The following is a 24,118-nucleotide window of genomic DNA, read 5'->3' on the forward strand; positions in this document are numbered from 1 at the left end:
CCACGGAGGAATGCATGATTAATTTAAGAGAGCTGAGAAAGGGAAAATAACTTTAAGGGATAGTTTGGTTTGTTTGAAGTGGGGTTGTATGAGATGCTTATCATTAGTAAGTGTACTACAGACAGTGGATGCCGGTCAGCACGGCCCCGGTGGTAGAAACTGGCCGGAGTGCTGGCATGGAAGTTATGGGCTATATGCCACTGCACTTTCTGACACAAACAGCTGACATACGGCGTAAAACACAACATGAAGGAAAACAATGTCCTCTGGTCCCCGACGTGAACGGCACTTTGTCGTTTCCATAATATTGTATTTTCTTTAGTGAGTTGTCTCTTCTACAAACCGCTGACACAAACAGCTGATCCGACACCGTACGCTGCACACATATGTGTTGCCGTCCACACAAAGTAGTTTCCAATTTTCAGGCTTTCTTACTAAAAAGTGAAACACAGTGAATTATTCAAATATACATTACAATATATATCACTATTGATTTTTAGGTGGGACGTCCTTTTAAGTGGATCCTATCCTATCTGCAGCCGCATATAGCCTGGCATCCGTGCCCGGCACTCAGGGCCGGCATCCACTGTATGTAGTACACTTACTATTGATAAGTATCAGTGTATCTAATGCAACCCCACTTCAAACAAACCAAACTATCCCTTCAAGTTATTTTCCCTTTTTCAGCTCTCTTAAATTAATCATACATTCCTCCATGGAGTCTTGATATAAGGAGACGGGGAGATAATACAAGAGCACACCACACAAACACACACACACACACACACACACACACACACACACACACACACTGATCACCTTCAGAGACAGGGTGGAGTTTCATTTTAAGCTCTGACTTAATGAACTGAACTGACTGCACATTAAACGGCTATCATGCTTCACTCCGAGACTCCGTTTTATGTACCTAAGGTTAACAAACTAGCATAGGGAACATCACTTGGTTTGTTGCTACTGCATGAAACACAGGAGTAGAAGAATTATGTATAGTTCGACCTTTATTTTGAAAGTCTACACGGCCTCATGTGAGGGGCTTAAGTGTGATGATAACCCTAAAAGCCCACACAGTTGTCATTGGAATTCTCCGCTGTCATCAGTCTGCAAATGAGCCTGTTTAAAACGGCTTCTGGGGAAGGCTTTTCCATCCAACAGTAGTCATTTATTTGTGCAAAAATGAAGTTTTTATGGCTCTTTGTTGATTCTGTTTGTTCTCCTGGAATCAGCGAGATGGAATAAACTGTAAAATTGATTGAATCCAGGCGCAGGGGGAGCTGAGCGAGGGAGACAGACGGACAGACAGAGGGAGAGAGAGGAGGAGGAGGAGGGGGGAGGAGGCCGGGGGTGAAACCGCAGTTTTTATATGTTGTCTGGTTTTAATTTAGTAAGAGCCATCATTCAGCAGTTCACTGAGGTGGCAAACCAGATGAGTGTGTGCGTTCGGGGTGTGTGTTTCTTCATGTTCCCTACCTGCTGAAACACTTAGAGCTCTGTCTCCGCAAATCCTGCAACCCTCCGACACTTTCCATCCATCCTTGTTCGAACACATTTTCTTTTGTTTAAAAAAGGTAGATCTTTTGGAAATACACTTATTTTCACTTTCTGGAGTAGATGAAGATTAAGAAAGCCTTTTACTACTCTCTTAAGTGAGTGTTAAAAACGGGACTACTTGAGTGACAGCCGACCGATACTGGAAGCAGGAGGAAAGAGCTGGCTTGATGATGTCTGAAGGTCACAAAATCCTCATACCAACACCTCCAGAGCTCACGTTTAAACATTTTATATGTGGTTTGTTTAATCTTCACGCAACCTGAGTGTGAAAATCACAATTCCATGTATTAAAAGGGATTGTTTGCATATTCAAACCTTATTTCTTTCTTCTGAGTTATAGTGCTCTGATGCCTGCAGTTGTTGCAGATGTTCTCTGTGTCTCTTGGGCAAAGCGCTCGCGCTTCAGCACCAACACAAACATTTGAGGTGGTTGGTGGTCCAGAACTACAGTCTATTTCACCTCGGCTTTCTCGTCTCTGCCTTTGCTTGAATTGCAAACTGGCTTCAAAAGTACACTATGAACAGCAAACATGGCATCCTTAAATCTGACTGCAGAGGATGTAAAGGTAAAGGATACATTTGAATTGATTCATGTATTGGCTGCATTAAATTGAGCTATAGTCTATGGCTGTAGCAGCAGAGTGAAGCTGAGGCTGCTGCTGCTAACACACCGTGCATCCTGGTACATGAAGGCACCGGTTGCACAGCTTTGCGTGCCGAAGGACTTATCAGACTTCCACATAAAAATGGTGAAAATTCCCTTTCGGGGGTGTTACGTGCCAGTTGCCAGGCTGTCCACAAAAATGCTTTTCCCAGCCCAGAAAAAAAACTGTTCTTGTAAGAATGGAAAAAAACAAGATATCATGTTTTACATTATGAGATTAAGTGTTGTTAGTAAGCGGATTTTGTTACCTCTGGATGCAGTCAAACAGGCTGTTAACCTCTGTTTATTGTCTTTGTGCTAAGCTTAGCTTCATCTTGAAGAGGGGTATCGATTCTCTTATTTATATTTGCTCTTCACCAGAAATCAAATAATCATTCATACATTTCGATATACAAATTTTGATATTTTTTAAACTCATGTTATCAAGTGTGATGAAACAGTTGTAAATTCTTATATCCTAAATTTATTCAGCCTAAAGCCTCATATTTTGTTTGTTTTTATTTGTTTATGTGCAGTGCCTTCAACCATGCAAAGAATTGTGGGAAACCAGGAAGATGCTTTCTCCAAAGTCCTGTGAGGTAAGGCAGAAGGGTGCAAAGTGTGTATGTGTGAGAGTGTGTGTAAGGCACAACAGCCTTGGTGGCGCTGTCACTCCGGCACCAGAAAGGTGCTTTTGTTGGCACCATTTTTTTTGAGTGTGTACGTCGTTCCTGTGTGTGTTTATGTAAGCATGTGTGTTTATGAGTAACATGTTTAGTCCTTTGGATGTATGCGTACATGTGAGAGTGTGTTTCAGTTTTGTGTGTGTGGCCCTAAATGATTATTTGTAAAAGCAGTCAGTCGCAGTTTGGTTTTCAGACAGATTAGTTTTTCATCACAATAGCTGAGGCATGTTACTGACTGGACGGCTGACTGGCTGGCTGGTTAGGAACACAGGGTAATTCACGGCTATTAGCTAAGCTTGTGTTTACATTTTGCTGAGCTGCAGCCATGCCCACAGACACAGAAACACACACACACACACACACACACACAGAGTTAAACACACATATACCCCCCTTTGAGACCAGAGCTCGAGGGCTGCCTGCAGAGAGTTTACCAAAGGAAACACTTTCCCCTCTGCTGTGTGTTTTCCTGCCCTCGTATGTGTGTTTAAACGTTACGTATTATTTCCGTTGTGTGTCAACTGCAATGATAACAGCCCCCCCCTCCCCGTTCTGTCTCTCAGAAGCAGACGGAGTGTGTGACGAGCAGGGAGTTTCTGACCTCCCTGAGGTTGTCTCGTCAGGGTGACTGCCCTCCGCCTCAGCGAGCCACCGGCTTCGCTGCAGCCTGCGTGGAGAGCTGCTCGTCAGACCAGCATTGTCCCTCCCCCAGGAAATGCTGCGCTAATGGCTGTGGACATACATGCCAAGCCGCATCCAATCTATATAAAGGTAAACATGTTATTGTAAGAAGCTGTTAAACTGATAGAGAAGGTTTTATATGCACAACACTGCTGAAAAATAATGAAGCTGTAATTGATCTCTGTTATGCTATAATTGGTCTGCCATGCAGCACTTTTAGTCAGCTCCTCCAATATTTAAAATCGGTTTCTTTGCTATTTCAGTGGATTAATTGTGGGTTGCTTTGGTTAGAAGTTTCTGCCAAATGACTACAATTCAATTTAAGGTAATAAATGTATCCTGCTTTACATCTGCAGTCCCAGATGGCCCCACAGCGGCCATGATAATTAAACACAAATATTTTTTGCAGTGTTTATATTTTTGCTTTAGCACTGAACCTGATCTGGAAACTTTAAAATCACTAGCCAGTTATTTTGAGTGAATATCAGAAATAACAGTGCTGGCTTATAATATTATTTGTTAATGGTTATTTATTGACTTTAAAAGTTAGAAAAGCTCTGAATGGATTTCATGTCCTATCATGATTTTAAAATATGGTGTTTGAGACATCCTGTTGAATCTAATGGTTTTCCATGAGCCATCTTTGTCACTTTAGCTGAGATTAAGTTACTGCATGTCTGCCTGGTTCGCCCGTTGCTCTACAGCACATAAGAAGGCACTCCAGAGGGTCATTTTGACAGCCCAAAAAAATCATCAGCTGCCCTCTCCCCTCCCTTGAGGATATTTACAACTCACGCTGCCTCAGAAGAGCATTCAGCATCCTTGAGGAATCATCCCACCCTGGGCAGCACCTGTTTGAACTTCTGCCCTCTGAAAGGCGTTTCAGGGCGATCAAAGGACGAACAAACAGGCTGAAAAACAGTTTTTATGCCAGAGCCATAGCTGCAATCAACATGAACATTTGAACACCTGAACATTAACACTGTGCAATAGGACTGCACTTCCACAAGCAAATATGAAAAACAAGGGTGTGTGCAATACTGAGGAGGGCGCAGTGTGCAATAGTAGCCCCTTTTATACTGCCAGTTCAAGGAGGGATTATTACGCCTCTGTTAAGTTTCATCTTCTGTGTAAAACGCACTGAGGCAGAATGGTGGGGCGAAATCATCCGCCTCTGAGCCGGCATCGGAGGTAGTAACAGAGGTGTAACAGAGGCGTAACAGCGTCTGTGTAAACAGCGGAGCCAGCAGGCCGGAACACCATCGTGTGTGTGTATGTGAAGCTTGTTTACACCTCGCATACGTTTTGCTTCCCCAATACAGGAATGCCAAAAACACACACTGGGACGGCTTTACGCCGGCTTGGCTTGGTTCAGTGTAAAATGATAAAGGTGGCATGACTGCGGAGCTTCATTACGATGCTGAGGCAGAATAATGTAAAAAAAGGCTTTTGCTGAAAGAAATTTTTATTTACATATTCAAAAACACATCTTTTAAAGAATAAAGTACCCCTCTTTCCTCCTAAATGAGCTGTGCTATAAGACATTTTATTTAAAAAAAAAAAATTATTTTGCCCTTTTAAAGCCAATTTAATCGTGATTTAAATAATCCCTTCTTTCCCCTCGCATCCTTCCAGGTGTTCCTCTGAAGCCTCGCAGAGAGATGAGCTTCGTGGAGGACTCGGAGGGTCGTGTGAAGGTGGTGTGGGTGTCAAAGTTCAATGTCAGCGTGGAGCCGGTCGTTTACATGCTCCAGTCCCGCTGGAACATTGGGATTCATCCCAGTGAAGACCACGCCTCTCCATGGACCACTGTTGCAATGGTAAGCACAGTAACTGGCAGCCCTTCACCTCAGTTTGACAGTTTAGAAAATGTTGATACAATAGAGATTTTTTTCTATTATTTTCTGTGTCTTATGACATTAATGGAGAAAAGGTTTCCATTAACATCAGCCTCTCTACACGGGTGGTGGATACTAGCTGTGGGGATATTTTGATGTAGGGAGGCTGATCCCTGGAAAAACAAAACATATTACAACATAGCACGTAGTTATTTCTGTCCAGCTAACATCTTCAGTGAATGAAGCTCTAAAAATGGCTCCCTGTGCCTTTAAAAGTGGAACAGCGCCACAAACTTTGCAACATATCTTTACCTCATAACTCTCAATTTGCCTCGAATGATGAAACTTCTCAGCTATGGAGATGGATGTTAGACTCTGTTTCCACCTCATCTGTCTGCTGCCTTGCAGTCTAAACCTCCACCCCAGCAAGTCCCTCGTTCTGCCAGGGTAAACCGTTCACTGTGTTTGTGTGTGTGTGTGTGTGTGTGTGTGAGTGAGTGTGTGTGTGAGCACTGTAAGTCCATGTGTGTGTGCCTGTGTGAGGTTAGGTAAATAAGCAGAGCTTAAAAAGGAACCACAGGCAGCCACAGTCGTTCCACCGGCTGAGTCTGAATGACTGAACGCTCATTATAGACTTAAATAGATGGCAGCTTGTGTCTGTGAGTGTGTGTGTCTGTGTGGATGAGTAGATTTTAAGCAGTGATTACATTTGCACTGTCAAGGAGACAAAACATGTGAATCTTCAGGAATTTGAACCATCATTTTTGCAGATCATTTAATTTAGCTCTGTTCAGATGGAATTCCAGTCCGACTGTTTATCTGAATTTCATCTCATTAACTTGTGTAGCTTATATTTCTACAAAGCTGTCGTGATTTTGAAAGAAGATACAGTATGGATTTGTAAGAGAAGATTTGACCACATGTGCACGAAATGGACTTGGATTGACATGATCAGTTTAATTTTACAATATACACACTCATTGTAGCAGGGATCTCAGTATTACAAACCTGGAAAACAAATAATTCAACTTTTTTGGAAATATATGCTTTCTTGCCAAGAGCAGAAATGCGGCTAACACCTGCGATCGGTTAGCTTAGCTTAGCACGAAGAGTGGAAACACAGGGAAACACCAAGCATGGCTCCATCAAAAGGCAACAAAATCCATCCTCGAGGACAAAACGCATCTTTTTAAACTTGCATATTCAGTTTGATCCCTAACCATCTGATCAAACTAAACCTCTGTACATAATGATTTTATACACTGTAAATTTGTCTTATTAATTTTGTTGATTTATTGTTTTCAACTCTGCCTTGTTAGGTGACCTTGAGTTTTTTGAAAGTCGCCTTTAAATTAAATTTATTGTTATTATTATTATTATTATTATTGTTATTATTAACCTGTAACATCTTACGCCGTACTGCACTTCCAAGAAATAGTCAAGTTCACTTCTGCGTTTGTCAGTTTAAATAAAGAAGATCTAACTTGTCAGTCTTAGCGATGCTGGTAGGCAGATTTTTTTAATGTAGGGCAAAGCCAGGCTCGCTGGTTCCCCTTGTTTTTTAGTCTTTATGCTTAGCTACGCTAATTAGTTTTTCTCCTGACGCTCAACAAGAGAGAGATTAAGTGTTTATTTCCCAAAATGTCAAACTGTTCCTTTTAGGGCCCGACCGATATTGGATTTTTGGGGCCGATGCCAATTCCGATATTAGGGAGTAAAAAAATTCCGATATAGATATATATCTGCCGATATATTCACATATGTTCAAAATGTATCTGAAATTAAAATATTAAAATTCCAAATCTGAGTGAGTGAGGTGGCTGTTTCATTCTTGACTTCAGCCCTATTTTGTTAAAATGAATGAGAGCTTGGTTCTCATGCTGTCAAAATTAAAACTGCGCCCTCTTTAAAACTGCACACTCTGATTGTCAGGAGGTGCACTGGGGTTTTCCCGCAGCACTGCTAAAATTAAATGTATAAATATCTGAGCCAATCGGTCCGATACCGATATATTTGGGAAGTGCGAATATCGGCCTATAAAATCGGTTGACCGATAAATCGGTCGGGCTCTAGTTCCTTTAATGTTAAGTGTTCATACAATCTATAGCAAAGTATCTTATCTTAACCTTTAGTTGCAGAAGTTGTTGCCACATAACGATTGTTATCTTCTGTATCTGATATTCAAAGATATTGCATACTCATGCAAGTCATAAACTAAGCTAATAATAAGTGTTATGTATGTTTGGCTCACTTCATTTAAAGGTTAAAAGCCTGCTTCACCTTGGACCACACCATGATCTCTGATGGGCGTAGTCAAAAATCTGATTTGCTTGCAATGACAATTCTGCTTATCCGTGTGATTCTTTATCAAGTCACATTGATTCATAATTTTCTATGGAAAAAAAAGTCCTACACAGGTGTCGGCGTCAACAGGACTTTTTTTATTATGGATTTAAGGGTGAAATAAGAGTTTTTTTCACAGTTGTTTTCAGTACAAGAAGGCTGCTAAGGCTGCTTGCATGGTGCTTATGTTACTATAATGAAGAATAATTATCCTCAGCAGCCGACGTGCTGTTTTATTAGAGGTGGCACACACGTGTAAAGTGTCAAATAAATGGCGCACGTGGAATTTTTGCCAATGTGTAGTAAAAATATAATTAAGCCTATTCATGGTGTTTCCATCTGTACCTGACATTACCATCTTACAGACACTACAGCTAGCACTGTGGTCATCTTTTTTCATTAATGTAGCCACGCTTTGGAGCATGCATTCCTCTCAAACATGGCTACTAGCTACAGTGGTAGGGTAGGGCTGTTTTGCAGCAACATGCCGGCATCTATAAAATAAATTTCTGAGGCACACAATTTAGATGGATCGCGCAGTTAGAAACTGTTCTTGATTCTCATCCAAAAGCTGTACATTGTTGTGGTGAGATGAGAATTTAAACCACTGAAGATAAGTGAAAACAGCTTTTTTAAGGCTTGTTAAGTGTTGAATTATATCATTTTAGAAAAAGGAAAATATACGACAAAAGTGTTAGAACAAAAGGTCTTTATCTTTGTAGTCATTGTAACATGTTTTGTGTTTGTATTTTTAGACCCTGTCTGAAGATGTGGTCCTGTCAGATTTGAGATCTCAGCGCTGGTACCAGTTCAGAGTAGCAGCCATCAACAGCCACGGCAGCAGAGGCTTCACCACGCCCAGCAGACACCACATCTCCAGTAAAGGTAACACAGTCTGAACACAAACTATCATTTTCTTCAGAGAGTGTCCCAAAGAGAGCGATGATTCCTCCGGCGTGTTTCCGTAACCTTTCGGTGTATTTTGATATTCTGTCATGAGACACTGAGAAAACGTGGATTTCTGTGCTCCATTTGTGTCACTTTACGAGAGATATTACACGTCTCTGAGGAAACGTCTGAAACTCAGGAACATTTACCTTCCTATCCTCCCTGTTCTTTCTCTCTGTTTCAGTCAGAGTTGATGGATAAGGTACACACTGCAGGAAAACTATCAGGCAGTCCATAAAACACAGACAGGAAACAGAAAATACACACAACGGCATGTGCACACTTTCACACATGCAGCACAGACACACACTTATAAATATACTCATGCATACACTCTCAGTTGGTTTAGTGCCAGAATGAAATCTCTGGTTTGGGACAGTGAGACAGGGTGAAAGAGAGAGTAAGACACTCTCTCTCTAACACACACACACACTTGTAGGAGGCCCTAGCTCTAATGCTTAGCAGACTTAGGTCATGTTGGTGTTGGGCCAGGATTGGCTGGTGATATGAATCCCCTGCAGGGATTGGCTTGAGCATGTTTGCATGTGAATAATGACTCCAGGTTGGAGCGAGCTTTGGAAAAAGGTTCTTTATCAATTGAGGACTTACGGGAGATTATGAAGAGGTGTCTGAGATATCATTTTCCACCGTCTAGAAGAAAACACAAAATAGCACAATTCCTCATGTCTCCAACAGAGTTTAGAGAATGTGCATCCTTTGTTATGACAGATTCAAACTTCTCTGGCATCTCCATTTTATTCCCTTTCCTGCTGAGAGTCAGCTGAGACGATCGATACCACTCTTAAATCTGACAGCTAAAAATCGAGCTGGAATGATGTTTCTCCTCACGGAAAAAACACGCAGGTGTCTGACACATTCACATGCGTTTTTTTTAGACCTCTGTTTTAAGAAGTGTCATATTTGACAAACAACAATGAAAAGAAAAAATCATCAACACACTGACAGATAATATAAACCACGATGTCCTTGCAGCAAACACAAAAGAAGTTAATTTATCAGCATAAATTGACAGGACAGATATAAAGTTGGCAAAATATTAAGAACCCTGACGAGGAGTTTGTTTCCCTGTGCTCTACAAGAGGATCACTTCTGGCTGTAATGATACGTTACTGACGTGTAGGAAAGTAACAAGAACAACAGGTTTTTTAATCAATTAGTCATAATAATACTTATTATAATAAATGTATTTATGCAGTACCTTTAACAATTGACAAACAAGCAATCATGAACACAGTGGGTAACATAAGAACCCAGACAACATGGCTGACACAACAAGACAATACAACGTTACAGTCAATCCAAGGTTAAAGCAACATGTAAAAACAGGGCAGAGAGGAAACTGAGCATAAAGGGTAAAATGAAGAAGATAAATTAAATAGGAAGAACATATAAACATCACATCACACACAGCATCATATAAAAGCAAGTCTATAAAGGGAGTGATTTAAAAGATGTCACTGATTCTGCGAGCCTTATCTCCTCCATCTCCTCCAGAAGGCTCCCATCGGAGGATCTAAGGCTGCGAGCTGGCTCATAAGGTGTCAACAAATTCTGCTATGTAGCTTGGAGCCGGACCCATATGTGCTTTAAACATTATCGTAAAATCAATTCTAAAAGTAACGGGAAGCCACTGTAGGGAAGCCAGGATTGGGGTTATGTGATGTCGTCTGTCAGAGCCAGTGAGAAGCCGAGCCGCTGCATTCTGAACAAGTTGGAGGCGAGAGAGTGCTTTTTGATTAACTCTGGAAAGGAGGGAGTTACAGTAATCTAGTCTGGAGAAGATTAGTGTGTGGATTCTGGAGGTAATATGTAAGAGATTTAAGCCTTGTTGAAGCTTGGGAGGTGGTCTGATCGGTGACCAAAAGGTGATCCATTACTTTGTTTGCAAGAATGTAATTTGTACCTTATCGAAGGTATAATTCCAGTTGATGGCTTTAGCCAGCAGTCGTTTAGCTTTCTTTTAGCATTGAAAAACAAAGTGTGAAAAATAAAAGAGGACGTATTGCAGGGGATTATGTGTTTTATGTATTTGCTGGAGGTAGTAACCTCCTGAATTCTCTGCTGGTTGATTGCTAATGTCTTGGTTATTTAATCACCTGTAGACAGAGGCAGGCTATCAGTTTCCTCATCTCCAGTTTTTATGCTAAGCTAATCTAACTGACTGCTGGCTACCATGCAAGCAGACAATAAATGCTATAAGAAGAATACAAGTAACCTGTCCCAGTCTGTAAGCTATGTAGCCTGTAGCCTTATCTACAAGAGACAATCTCCTCGTGTAAATCTCTGCAAAATGTTCAATTTGTCCCTTTTAGACACAGAGTGGGTGTGTATGTGTGTGTGTGTGCATCCTTTTGTACATGTATGTATTTCAAGGGACAGGGGTTAAAGGTTAAAGACACACACTTCAACATTATAAATACCATCTGATCGGCATCAGAGGCTTGTGTTTCCAGTTCATTAGTGTGATTAGTCAGGGGCTGGAGGTCAGGGGTCACAAATCAGGAAGCTGGCAGATGTCAGGATGCTTAAAGTTCCTCCACTGTGACCTGGTGCTAACCAGAGAGAATCTGAGTTTTAAATATCACCTTCCCTGTTCATTCAGATGTCAGGGTTACAGAGGACCTGCCAGCAGTAATTATAGGGGAATGTCTGGATCAGGAAACTCATCTTGATGTCTTTATCTTGTGCAACAATGGACTGAAATCAGCTGATTGAGGGAGCCACACAGAGTGAAAGTGCCTCAGAGAAAAACATGTGTTTTGGTTCTGATTTGACAATTACTGCTGGCAGACGGAGACCTCCTGCTTATTCCAAAGAGAAAACACACATGCACACACAAACACACCAGGTCCTGCAGCTCTAAAATGCTGCCCTGACTTTGATCTCTGCGTCGGGGTCAGCCAGGCACGGCCCAGGGCCCGTGGGAGGCCTGCCATGGGGGATGTAGTTCTAATCAGATACATTTTGTAGTTTTAATGAAATACAGAATTGTGGTTTGAGGTTTCTAATGAGATACAGAGCCAGTGTTGAAAGAGGAGCGACCTCAAGATTTAATCTAGGAAGCAAACAGCGGCTTAGCGCTGGTGGCCTTGGGTTTGTGTTGTGGTGGCTACTGAAAAGGAGGCTTCAAGCTTCTCCGGTGTCGCTCACCTTTGATGCTTTAAATCTAATTGGCTTTGTAGACCTGAATAAGACCAAGAGGACATTATTCTTTTTCCTGCCAGAATGGCTTCTTTATTTTATTGCTTTGCTGCAGCACATTAAACATTGAGATATTAGACACTTCAGTCATGCTGGTGAACATCTAAGGGGATTACAATGTTAACCTCAATTAGTCCTGTTCTAAATGATATTTTTGCCATTTTTCCTTTAAAGGGGCCATATCTTTTAAATGGATATTCTCATATTTTCATGGGTTTCACATTTTTGGGTGTTTATTGTTCACAGTGAAAAAGTGAAAACTGCATAATTTCGTGTTTTTCCAGAATTACATGTTTAAAAAGGTCGCCTCTGAAATGGGCCGTTCAGAACAGCTGCAGGTTTCTATGTAGCACCTTGCTTTTTGCTGAAATCGACCAATCATCATTCACCGTCATTCACCTCAGGCTGCATTCTTGCTCTAGCTTGTAGTCAAGATTTCAGCTTACCATTCCGATACCTCCTGGCGATTTTGGCTCATATAAGGCCAGATAACTGATCCTAGAGCAGCCATGTTTAACAACAGTGCAGTGCGGCCACTCCCCCACGTGGGATTGCACATGTGGAGGAGAGGCTACGTGGTCACTCCAAATACTGTCAGCCAATCGTGGCTAAGGTCTGACCTTTTGAATGGCAAAACGGCTTGTTGGTTTCAGGAGGAAGGAGAGGCTCCAAAAAATAATTAAATTAAAAATATGTATACAATTTTTAAAACGAAACAAACTTTACCAACGTGATTCAAAAACATGTTAGAATAATGGAACATGTTTTGCATAGATGAAATATGTGACCTTTAACAAATTTGTCCTCTGACCCTCTCTCTCTGCAGACCCTTCACCTCCAGAACCTCCGATAAACATCAGAGTGAGCAACCAGACTCTGGACTGGACGGGTTCACATCCACGGACCCAGTTCACAGAGAGGTAATAGACTGAAGATGATTAAATAGGCTAATTTCTTTGCTATTTTCCTCGCTGGGTTGGTTGCTATGCGTCCTTTCAGGACTAGCAGGCTGCCGTTGTGGGCAATCAGTCATGAAATGTGGTCAAGTCGTCGGCTGTCTGATGCAAATTACAGTTCACCCTTATTAAATCATATCTTGCAGCGCTATTTGTGTGCTGAAATGCTAAACAAGGTCACGTAAAGTTCAGAGCATGTCTTGGATCAGCTGCAATGTTTCAATAAATCATGTAATAACAGAGGTGAGGACTTAAATTGTAGCTTCTGTTCAACATGACGATAAAATGTCTCAAATTATACATGGAAGAAATGAGGAAGAGGAAGCTGTGACATACAGATATTTCATCTATTTTATAGACACTTCATTTACTTCTTAGAATATAAGGAAGTGCCTTTCTTTCTACTTCATTACCGTAATTTGTTGACATCCTTGTTGTGACTTGTTGCTTTCTCTGCTTAGGTCGAGGGGAAGCGGGGTCACAGTGGCGGTCTTAATAAGCTGGGACCCCCCCAGAGAGGGAGACCTGCCAGTCCACAACTACAGAGTCACCTGGATGCCTCGACATACACAGACAGCCCACAAAAACACACACACAGTGCTTGCAGACACACATACAGTACACAAAAACATGCACACACGCCTTACACACTCACACACACCGGAGCAGGATAAAAAGGAGAGCAACACCAAAGTGACTCAGGGGGTAAGGAAACACTCTGACAGCTTAATTACACTGAATAAAAGACTGCACCGTTGATTTATTGAATCATTCAAAGGCTGACCTCAACATTAAACTAATGGGTCATTTACTAAAAGGGAAAAGGCACTGCTTTTTTCATTAGTCTATGACCAACTCTCAGTTTCACTATGCGTATTTATATTCTTACTAAAAGCTAAATGAGAAGATGGGTACCACTGATGTCTGTATGATAAATATGAAGCTACAGGCAGGAGACAGTCGGCTTATCTTTAACACTGGAAGCAGGTTGAAAACACTCCTGAATCTGACCCCCCGTCACCACCTTTGAAGCCCACTAATCAACAGGATCTCAACCATATATTCCACCAAATTCAAAACTGTAACTTGGTATGGTTTTAAGTGGGTAATCTGAAGAACTATTTCTTGGCCAGGAGAATCAGCTTTGTAGAGTATCCACTGGTATCCTGGAGACAACAAGATCTGGCTAAGAAAAGAGCACACTTCCCAGATATCCAGACAGTGTTGCATGTGTAACGTCCACGGTTGGCTCCGGTTGGAACTCTTGACCTGTAGTCATCCATCTTTTCTTTGTTTGTTCAACCATAGTAGATTACTGTTTACTCGCAACACTTGCAGAGGCCAGAAAAGCAGCCTCTTAGCTCCGCCTACCCTCTTTGGCAGACCAACCACTGCTGGGTGATGGAAAACGCGTCACTAACTGGGCGCCACTTGTGATTTTATCCGCAAAATTCGCCACAGACAGCCAGTCTGTAATACTGCAAATGCAAAGGCTTCCATCAGTGGGCCATAGGCTCAATCATCATTGTGTTACCTCATTCGGCGACAGATAGAGACTGAAAATATTCGAGATTATCACTTTAAATAAAGAATTTCCCGCTGAACACCCTGTGACCGGTAAAAAAATATCCTACAATTGAGATGTATGTGAAGCCGAGTGTAACGAAACAGACTTCTAAATTACTGATGTGGATTTAAATAAGAAGCAATACAATTAGCTGATTAAAAAGCATGCTCTTGTTTCTTGCATATTTACAACTTAAATGTCCTTGAAGCAGATGTTTCTAGATAGGTTTCTAGATGTGGTGTTTTCATCTTTCATGCTGATTTAACTCAACATGTGCACGACTTCAGATCTGGTTTTGACATATTCACCCTGAAATCACTGTTTGGCACGCTTTCCCAATTACATGTGCAGACTCTTTGTGTATGTGTGCCTCATGGATCCTCAGACAGACATACCATTATCTTCATGGGACGTAACTTTGTTAGAGTGCTATGACAACATGCAGGCTTTACAGCGGTGAAATCATGACAACTTAGCCGTGTAGATTGACTGACAACAGGGAGAGAAGTGGTTTTCCATCATTTGGATTACGCGTTTAAGTCAAGTCAAAGCATCTGGGAATGTACTGACAACATGCAAGTCATTGCAGCACGAGGATATAATCAGTTATCATAGAAGTAAAGCTTCTAAAGTAAAGAGTTATTTTACCCATCTTATGCAAATGTGATAACAAACAATGGACCAAGAGAATCGTGGAAAGTTATTTTTAAAGAGTAAGAAAGTGAATCTTAATCTTAATTTAAAGAGTTAATTGTTCAGGTTTCTTTTGAAATTATTATAATTACTTTTATTACAGGTGTGGTGATGATGCCACATGTTCACGATGCAACAAAGTCCAGCCAGCAGCACCAAAATGCCCGTAATCACAGTAAACAGCACCGACATTACAGCTTAGACGCAATACTTCTGATTGCCTGTGATTTATTTTCTTTGAAGAGGATCCTTCAGCTAAGACCCGCTTAAATGTTCATCTCTAAAGTGAGCGTTCGCTTCAAAAGAAGAGACAAAAGAATTAAAAGCATAAACATGGAGAGTTTTACGGCTTTAATGCGAGCGCGCTCATATGGACCTAGCTATCCTAAGTAGTGATGGCGATCCCAGACTGAGCCTGGCGGAGCCATTTATCTGTAGTCTGCTCCTCTGTTCTGCTCGGTTGGGAGGCCTGGAATTTAAATGAGGCCCCCTAACTGGTGTTACCTACTTGCAGCTGCATCCAGACGCACACAGCAGCATCACAACAGGTAGGCAGGGACCTGGATAGCATGTCTGCACTCTGAAAAATAGTTTTCATACAATGTAAAGCACTTATATTTTATTGCTCCCCATTAGCACATGATAATACATTCCCGAGATGTGTATTAAACTCATATCCTGTCAATCAGGAATGCATGCAAGACTGGAGAGAGTGAGCATTAAACTTAATGTAAAAGGGGAAATTGGAGGAAGGATTCAAACATGGAACAACGTCTGCTGAATCAGTGCTTTTAAATATACATCAGCCTCTTACATATAATGTCCACTGACATTAAGCACTAAAATAGAAATCCAGGCTTCCCCTGCTGTCTGTTTCACAAACACACACACACACACACACACACACACACACACACACACGGGAGTACAGCTGTGCAGGCCATATGTTTTGTCTATCTTGAGCGTAATGGAAATACTTCTACCCCATTTTGTCTGCAGGTCACCAAGAAACTGCTTTTAACTCGCTTTAGTCTCATTTAGTCTTAAGTGTACACACATACAGAACACACACACACACACACTTGTTATCATCCAAGCATCTCTTTGTTGTGACTAGTCCGACCCACACAGACAGACAGAGTTGATTGACTAAGAGCCTGTTAATGAGCTGTCAGTCAAACAGCGGGCTAATGCAGAACAGGTCAGGACTGTCAGTCACAAAGCAGGGCACGCACAACACTCAGGATGATGCTCACGAGGAGGTTGATGACAGTAAGGATGATGGAGATAGTGGTAGTAACTGTAATAAGTTTGTGACTGAATAAAAGTATTGTTAAACACAAGTTTGGGGCGATGGTTTGGCGCGGTCGGTGGAATGGCCGCCCCGTGTGCAGAGGCAAAGTCTTTGCTGCATCAGCTGCTGGTTCGACTCAATCTCAGCCCTTTGGTGCATCCCCGTCCAACTCTCTCTTACCCAGGTCTCTCGCATCTTCACCGTCCTTTTCATACAGGCAAAAGTCCAAAAACAAATTATAAAACACAAGTTCATCAGTTATTTTCATCAGGTATAATTTCTATCAGATAAATAGTGAATAAAAGTGAATCAGACAGACAATTGTTCAAGAACCGCTGCTTCAAAAGGCAAAGAAAACTTAACACTCCCTTTCTTTCGTGTCCTCTAGGCGCAGGGTGAAATGCTGCTGCAGGGTCTGCTGCCTGCTTCTTCCTACGTCCTGTCGGTTCAGACGGTGGCCTACTGGGGTCAGAAGAGGCTAAAGAGTCCCAGAGTTCAAATTTTCTTCACCACGATAACTCACGCAGGTAAACAGACAAAGCAAGTTTCTCATAAAGCCGGGTTGTTAAACTTAAATACATTCTATATAGCCTCTCATCATTTCGGTAGATGGGAATGAAAAAGATTTAAAGACTATTACAATACAATTCTTTGGTTAAAAGTAGCACAGTACTAGTACACTACTAACTTTTAGGAAGGCACCAAACTCCAGCAGGTTTCTTAGTTTTTTCTTGTAGGAATAAACAATAAGAATCTAAAATTACTCTAAGTGTTTCTCAGTAGGCCGAGGGTTTTTGCTTAAGTGTTGTAAACTGTTGCTACAATGTTTGTATTGCTGTGATTGAGCAATAATGTCACCTAACAACTCCCCAAGTAACTCAATACCAAAAAGAAACTCACTTAAGTTTCTGAGCATGTCATTAACTTGTCAGGTCATTAGTAAATACTGTACGTTCAGTCCACAGCACCCACTTTTTAACAGAGCCATACATTATGAAGTTAATATGAAAGACTAGTGCCGAGCTGCTGCGTTTGCTGACTGTCAGCATATTTTGCCTCCTGACAGCTGCACTGTGAAAACAGATGCACACACTGGAAAGTGACGATGTTAATGGTCGCCCAGGCAACAGAGGTATTTATAGGCGACCTGTCGGTCAGCCCAGCAGAGGATTATAGCCAGCTGCAGCTCAATTATCAAACCACATACCAACAATTTTATATGGAACAGATTGCCATTTATAATTTAGCTGTATTAATATTTGACACAGTCCATGTTTTGGCCTGGGTTCTCTCAATGCTAATGAGGGTCAGGTAGGCCAGATAAAGCCAATTAATTCTTCAGAGTGAATAAAAGCTAACCAGCTGCACCTGAGTCAGCAGTTTATGGTATTCCTGGCACAATATTTATAAATGCCATGTGCCATTTAACAGGTTTCATTCATCCAGTCAGTCATACATGTATGCATGGACACTCAGCTGCCAGTTTATTAGTTACACCAGCTGATTTATACAACAGTCCTGCAATAAATCTTAAAAGATTATAATGTCCAGGTTGTAGAAATAGCTTTAGAGAGGTGTTGATTCAACTGTATGATCATTTTGGAGGTTTGTGATGCTGTCAGATTGTATCACGCTGACAGGTGGTTCTTTTATTTAGACTAACCTTATTGATATAAATGAGATGGACAACCAGAGAGTTTAATCAACCTTTCTATAAAGCAGTTTCAACAAAAACTGAACGTTGTATGTACAGTGCCTTGCATAAGGATTCAGCTCCCTTGGAGTTTAAAGTGTTAAAACCTGGAAAATAGAAAATAAACAGACTTATTGGAGTTTCTTAGTGTTTGATTATAAAGCGAGAGCAGTTCAGATATCTGTTGGATGAGCAAGTTATCACTTTTTAGCTGATCTTAGTTTGGGGTGTCACACGAAAGCTCTCATAACGTTTCACAATTTTATTCATAAGTCATTTTGAATGCCATGTTATATCCACCCCTCCCACTTTAAACAGTTGACTTGTTTGTGTTGTTTCAACGAATACAAACCTTAATTAATCCATTTAAATGTGCAGTTGTAACATGTAAAATATGTAACAGTTCACTAAGGGTGAATACTTATTCAAGGCTCTGTATATTGTCAGTTACAGATATTTATAACAGCCATTCCCGGGAGTGGTTAAGAAACTGCTTCTTTGTGAGAAACATAAAACATGAATTAATATCAATCCTGCATTAAATGTTTTAAGTTTTGATTTTATTCTAAAAATGTTCAAGAAATAAGAATATTTATGTCCTCTTCTCTCCTCCATCAAAGGCGAAGACTTCTCCAACGAGCTCCCCTCATCCTCATCCTCATCCTCATCATCTCTTCCCTCCTCTCCTTCCCTCTCGTCGTCCTCCTCGTCTTCCTCTGACCTCCCCGACTCCTCCTCTCTTCCTCAGCCTGAATCCCCCCTTAACCCTGTCAACCCCGGCAACCTGCGCCTGGAGGTCGCTGCCCCTCACTACCATGAAGACCAGCTGCAGGTCAAGGTGTTCTGGAAGTGGCCTAACCATGGTAAACTGATTTTAAATATATTCATGCAGAGTTTGTGTGAATCTAACTGAGAAGCTTTTTACCCTATTACATTACTAATTTACAGCGGCCATGACACTTAACAGCGATGAAGTTTGAGAGTCACATTTTGTTAGAAATATTCATTTTCCGGCAGAGAAAACAAGGCCAACACTCCATAACACAACAATAATTATTAATATGCCACTGGAGATGTATATATTTTTACCTTAAGCACATAGAGGGCTAAACATGAGGTTCTCTGAAGCGTAAACACGAGTTTGTTTTTTTTATTAGTAGTTACATTCAGCCATCTTTTAGCAACCAACTTTAAGACAGGTTAAGGCTTTCCCTCTTATGTGTGTGTTGTAGAACAAAACATGAAAATATCGATGCTTATATAATGGTAAATGGACTGCACTTATATAGTGCTTTTCTGGCCTTCTGACAACTCAAAGCGCTTTTACACTACATGTCACATTCACTCTTTCACACTCACATTCATACACTGATGACAAAGGCTTCTATGCTAAGTGCCCATCTCCAATGAGGAAGTAGCTACATTCACACACCGAATGCTCAGGAGCATTTCGGTGTTCAGCTTGCCCAAGGACACTTCGACATGTAGACTGGAGCAGTCAGGGATCAAACCGCCAACCTTCCGATCAGGAGAGGACCAACTGTACCACTGAGCCACAATGTATTAGCACTTATCTTAAAACTACTTCAAGTATCCCACTGACTTTGAGACAAGGGTAGTGGATGTGCAAAAATGCTTTATTTTAACATAAAACATTTATTTTGTTGGGTTTTTGTAAAGTTTTACAGGGTTGTGGGTCTGATTTTGATCAAGTTTGCTCTTACTTACCGGTAGTTCGAAATCAGCAGGAGCAGCTCCCGGTCTGTTTGTGTTAACTGAGAGAAGAAACTGTAAGAGGTTCACCAGCTGTAGATAACATGGCAGTAATAACAGGAGAGAATACAAAACAGTGCAATAAAGAGAAAAGTAGACTTATATCAGTGGTCATCATGCTATTTTTTCGGAGGTTGTGTATGTGTATGAGACTCCCTTATGTTTTGCTTTACAGGCAGACAGAGACACCTGGGTCCATACATTCTGCGGTGGCATCCACATACCTGCAGCACTAACGTGACAAACACAGAGAGGACAACCACTGTGCAGGTAAAACTACAATGACTGTTATTTTGTAAAGATGTTTTAATGTGAGCATTATCATTCGTAGTGTGTGTGTGTGTAACAGAGATCAGATTCCCTCGCCATAACTCAGATGAGTCTGGAATGCTCTCATCCTCTGTCTGTGTGTAACTTTGTCTCTCTGCCATCGTCTCGCTCTGTCTCTGTCTAACATCACTGTAACCATAACTCTGTCAGATCCCTGGCTGGAAAATCATATAATTCTGTGCCTGTGTGTCTGTCACATGCACAGACACAAAAGGTTTGACTGGCATGGGAAAGTGAGTTGTAGAATCATCTCAGCAGTGACTACGAACCATTAAATGTGTCACTAGAATAACAAAAACTAAATCTACTTTAAACCCAGTGAAGCTGCAAAATGGAGACGCCTTTTAAGATAAACTAGCACTGAGGGAATACTGTGCAACTGATACCTTCCCAGAGCACAGGACAAATGACTCATCAACGCTTCATCTCTACCCACTGTAATCCCAGCCTTAACATCTTGTCTGAATGATCACAGATCCAGCAGGTTGATGCATATCGAAGTTCTGTGCAGAAATTATGGAAGTTCACAGACTTTGATTCCTGTTCTGTGAAGATCGGCCTTCATTTAAACAGCTATGCCATTTTTCTCCATTTGAAGCTGCCAACCTGCAGAGCTGCTTCAAACTGTGCTCAAACATAAAGCTATTCAACTGCTTTGTGAGACAGGTTCCTAAACACAACAAGGAAATATGTAGAAGAGCCTTGTGGTGTATCAGTTTTAGCATCCAGCAGTGTACACTTTACAGTATAGTGTCTCTTTTCTCAACTTGACATAATTCTCTCTCCAGGGCACCCATCACACCATCACAGGCCTGCTGTTCTCCTGCAAGTACCGGGTCGCCGTAGCTGTGAAGTCCGACCCGGGGTCAGAGGCTGTTGCCTGGGTCACGACCCCGAGTTGCTCCTCCATCAGGGTCAGAGGAGGCAAAGCTTTGCCATGCAGCACTGAGAGTAAAAGTAAGACACACAGAGACCTACACATGCATACATACACACTCAATGTGTATATGTGTGTGTCTTCATTAAAGCTCCTGTGAGGAACTTTCAGTTTGTGTTGATTTTGGCGCCCCCTGTGGACAAACCCGCACCTCTTATCTCTTTGCTGATTTTGTCCTGTACATGTTTAAGTGTCGGTTTTTAACAACAAATCTCATCCTGCTTTCTTTAACAGTCAAATGTATCACTCACTTTAAATGTTTGCCCTGAAAAATGTAAACAAAGGCCGCGTGCAGTTAATCGCTTCGCCGAACACCTACCCCCGCCAGCAGTTTCAGGCATTAAAAATAACTATATAGAAATAATCAATCTGGTTGCTGATGGTCTGGTTTGCTTTTGTAGGTCATATAGAGTCATCAGAATGTATTTCAGTCTGTTTCATAACCAGCGAAAAACTCCTCACAGGAGCTTTAAAATGTGTAACTTGTAAACGTCTGTTCAGAAAAATTGCTCATGAAAGGGCTTGTTCTCGTCTTCTTTTGGGAACATTAAGACCCCAAGAGATATAACAAACACTGAGAGCAGACTTCCACATGCAGGGAAAAACACTATTAATTTTCACAAAATTCCACCAGGCTTGCCAAAAAATCATTTTCCAAGTAATTTCCATTATAATCAACTCTGATAAAGTCCAGCATAAAAAGGTTGTCATATAAAATCTACTGAGAAATGATTACAAAGTGTGATCCATCATAACAGAACAAAATGTTTTGTGGGTTTTTGTTTGTATCAGAGCGCCCCCTTTCAGGCAGAAAAGTGGTACTGCGTCCAGAGCGACTGACAACAGACTTTCAACAAGTCAACGGCACCCTTCTCATGACGCTACGCTGGAGGATGTCCCAGAATGCACTGGACCCGGCAGCTGTGGAAGGGTTCCAGTTCACCTGGACGCTGCAATCAGAGGTTACAACAGAAGGACATGAAGACATACTTATCTCCCAGACGCAGACAATCGCACCGGTGAGACACAAAGGAGGTGGTTGACAGTTACAGCACTGACTTTTGCCAGCAGCAGGAAATAAATTGCTTAGAAATACAAGAAGTATATTTGTTTAAAAACACAGTGCCCAGCTGGTATAGAGATTATTTATGTTGCCATGGACAGGCTTGGGAAGCCAGAGAGTTTAAGAGACAGGCTTACACATGTTTAGTTTTAGTCTAGTCGTGGAAATTTCGACATTAACAAAAATATATCACCAGCCTTATCCTTTAACTTTTCTTCAAAATATTTCTACCTTTACCCAATAAAAGATTTTGCGTAGGAAGAATAGTGTATCTGTGGACTTAACCTGCTTCCCCTCCACAGTCTCAGCGGTCGGTGTCCGTTCCTGCTCTTCAGGCTGACAGTGTTTACCAGCTGCAGCTCCAGGTTTTAACCGCAGGAGGCAACAAAGGTGCGGCAGTCTCCAAGACGATACATACTCCAGCTATCAACGGCACACTTTAACAGGTAATAGGGCTTTCACAGTAACACACTGCGTTTTTGTGCAGCTCTGTTGAAACCAATAATCTCTTCACATGAAAATATTAACTTTCATTCATGTTTTGAGAATTTGTTTCTATGAATAAAATAACAAATGTTTTGTCATTCTTTCCTTACCAATCATGTCTTCCAGGCCCAAAGCCAACAGTTGTCACCGTCTCCTGCACCCAGCCTCTTTACCAACCTCCACCTCTCCACTGCTTCTCCACACGGTCACATTGCAGTTCCAGTGCAGCAAACATGACAAAAGTTATAAAATAAAGACATTTCTCTCTGTGATCTCCATCACTCTGTCATATGAACGGTATTTCTTACCCTGACTGTGCTGTTTCTCTTAACTTTAACCACTTTTCAAACATCAAAAAGGTTGTGAGCTTGCTTTAATGGAAAACATAATTAATCTTAAATATTATCATTCATTAATCTGAATCTGATTTGATCCAAAGGTGATGGCCACACCTTAACTACATGTATGATGCCAGTTTAAAAAGTACTTATAGATAAACTGGCAATGAAAGACATACCCTTAAACCACTTAAAACTGATGCGTGAGTCCTCTGGGCAGTACAGTGCTACACCACTGCAAGACGTTCATGTGACTTCTTGCACTGCTATATCTGTATGTGTTTAGATTGGACAGATAAGGTGACAAATGACACTTATATAGAGACTTATTATGTTGTTGTTTTTGATCATGGAAGTAGAGAATATAGTAGCATTAAGTACATATAGAAATGTATAGTACACATAAATGTATGTGTTTTTATTTTAATGCATAATCTACATTGCATTATCCTTGAAGCAAGTGGGTGTGAACTGGTGTGCCGAGCCTTGACGTAAGCTCAAATATACTTAAATATTTTGTCAATATGTTTTAAAAAGAACATTTTTCAAGTATGGATTTGCTTTTTTTCTGTTCAGATTTTTATTTTGCATTATAGTACACCCATTTCACTAAACAATTATATCTGACATAGCTATACCTGTGGTGGATTCTCTGTTTTACCAAAATCATGGCATTATTTTTGGATGGTTGGAAACTACTGGTAATAAGCAACCAGTAATGGTCATAGTAACATTTATACTATATGTAACACTTTGGACATATGACAATTTCACTGTTGATAATTTTGTACTTAATTCCTTTCATTTTTGACTCATATTTTTATTTATTGTTTTTTTCTTTCATAGTTTTTTTTTTTTTATAATTAAAGATCCTCAAGATACTGTTTGTGTTTTGTCATTTGATGGGTAAAAATAAAGATAGCTGAGAAAATATCCAAATACCAGTATGTATTCTATTTTACATACTTATATAATATGCATTTATATGTAAAATGATTTTTTTTATGTATTTATCATATTTCAAAATACAGTTACCATTCTTTAAATCTACAATTCTGCTT

The 24,118-nt window shown here is 40.9% G+C and overlaps 1 protein-coding gene across 1 annotated transcript in view; it reads left to right on the plus strand.

Moving 5' to 3' along the window:
- anos1b (anosmin 1b) overlaps nt 1-23,861 on the plus strand; it is a 50,843-nt gene extending 26,982 nt beyond the window's left edge. Inside the window, exons 3-15 of the mRNA XM_069680348.1 lie at nt 2,746-2,808; nt 3,459-3,666; nt 5,212-5,396; nt 8,513-8,642; nt 12,754-12,847; nt 13,345-13,588; nt 16,826-16,964; nt 18,751-18,993; nt 20,079-20,173; nt 21,022-21,184; nt 21,963-22,189; nt 22,536-22,679; nt 22,846-23,861. Of these exons, the coding sequence (XP_069536449.1) occupies nt 2,746-2,808; nt 3,459-3,666; nt 5,212-5,396; nt 8,513-8,642; nt 12,754-12,847; nt 13,345-13,588; nt 16,826-16,964; nt 18,751-18,993; nt 20,079-20,173; nt 21,022-21,184; nt 21,963-22,189; nt 22,536-22,676 (1,932 nt within the window). The 3' untranslated portion in view covers nt 22,677-22,679; nt 22,846-23,861. The remainder of the gene's footprint in view (nt 1-2,745; nt 2,809-3,458; nt 3,667-5,211; nt 5,397-8,512; nt 8,643-12,753; nt 12,848-13,344; nt 13,589-16,825; nt 16,965-18,750; nt 18,994-20,078; nt 20,174-21,021; nt 21,185-21,962; nt 22,190-22,535; nt 22,680-22,845) is intronic.
- The last annotated feature ends 257 nt before the right edge of the window (nt 23,862-24,118 follow it).

Source organism: Semicossyphus pulcher, unplaced genomic scaffold (assembly GCF_022749685.1).
Source record: "Semicossyphus pulcher isolate SPU_LCO1_2020_fin unplaced genomic scaffold, fSemPul1.0.p SCAF_4, whole genome shotgun sequence".
In the NCBI taxonomy this organism is placed as follows: domain Eukaryota; kingdom Metazoa; phylum Chordata; class Actinopteri; order Labriformes; family Labridae; genus Semicossyphus; species Semicossyphus pulcher.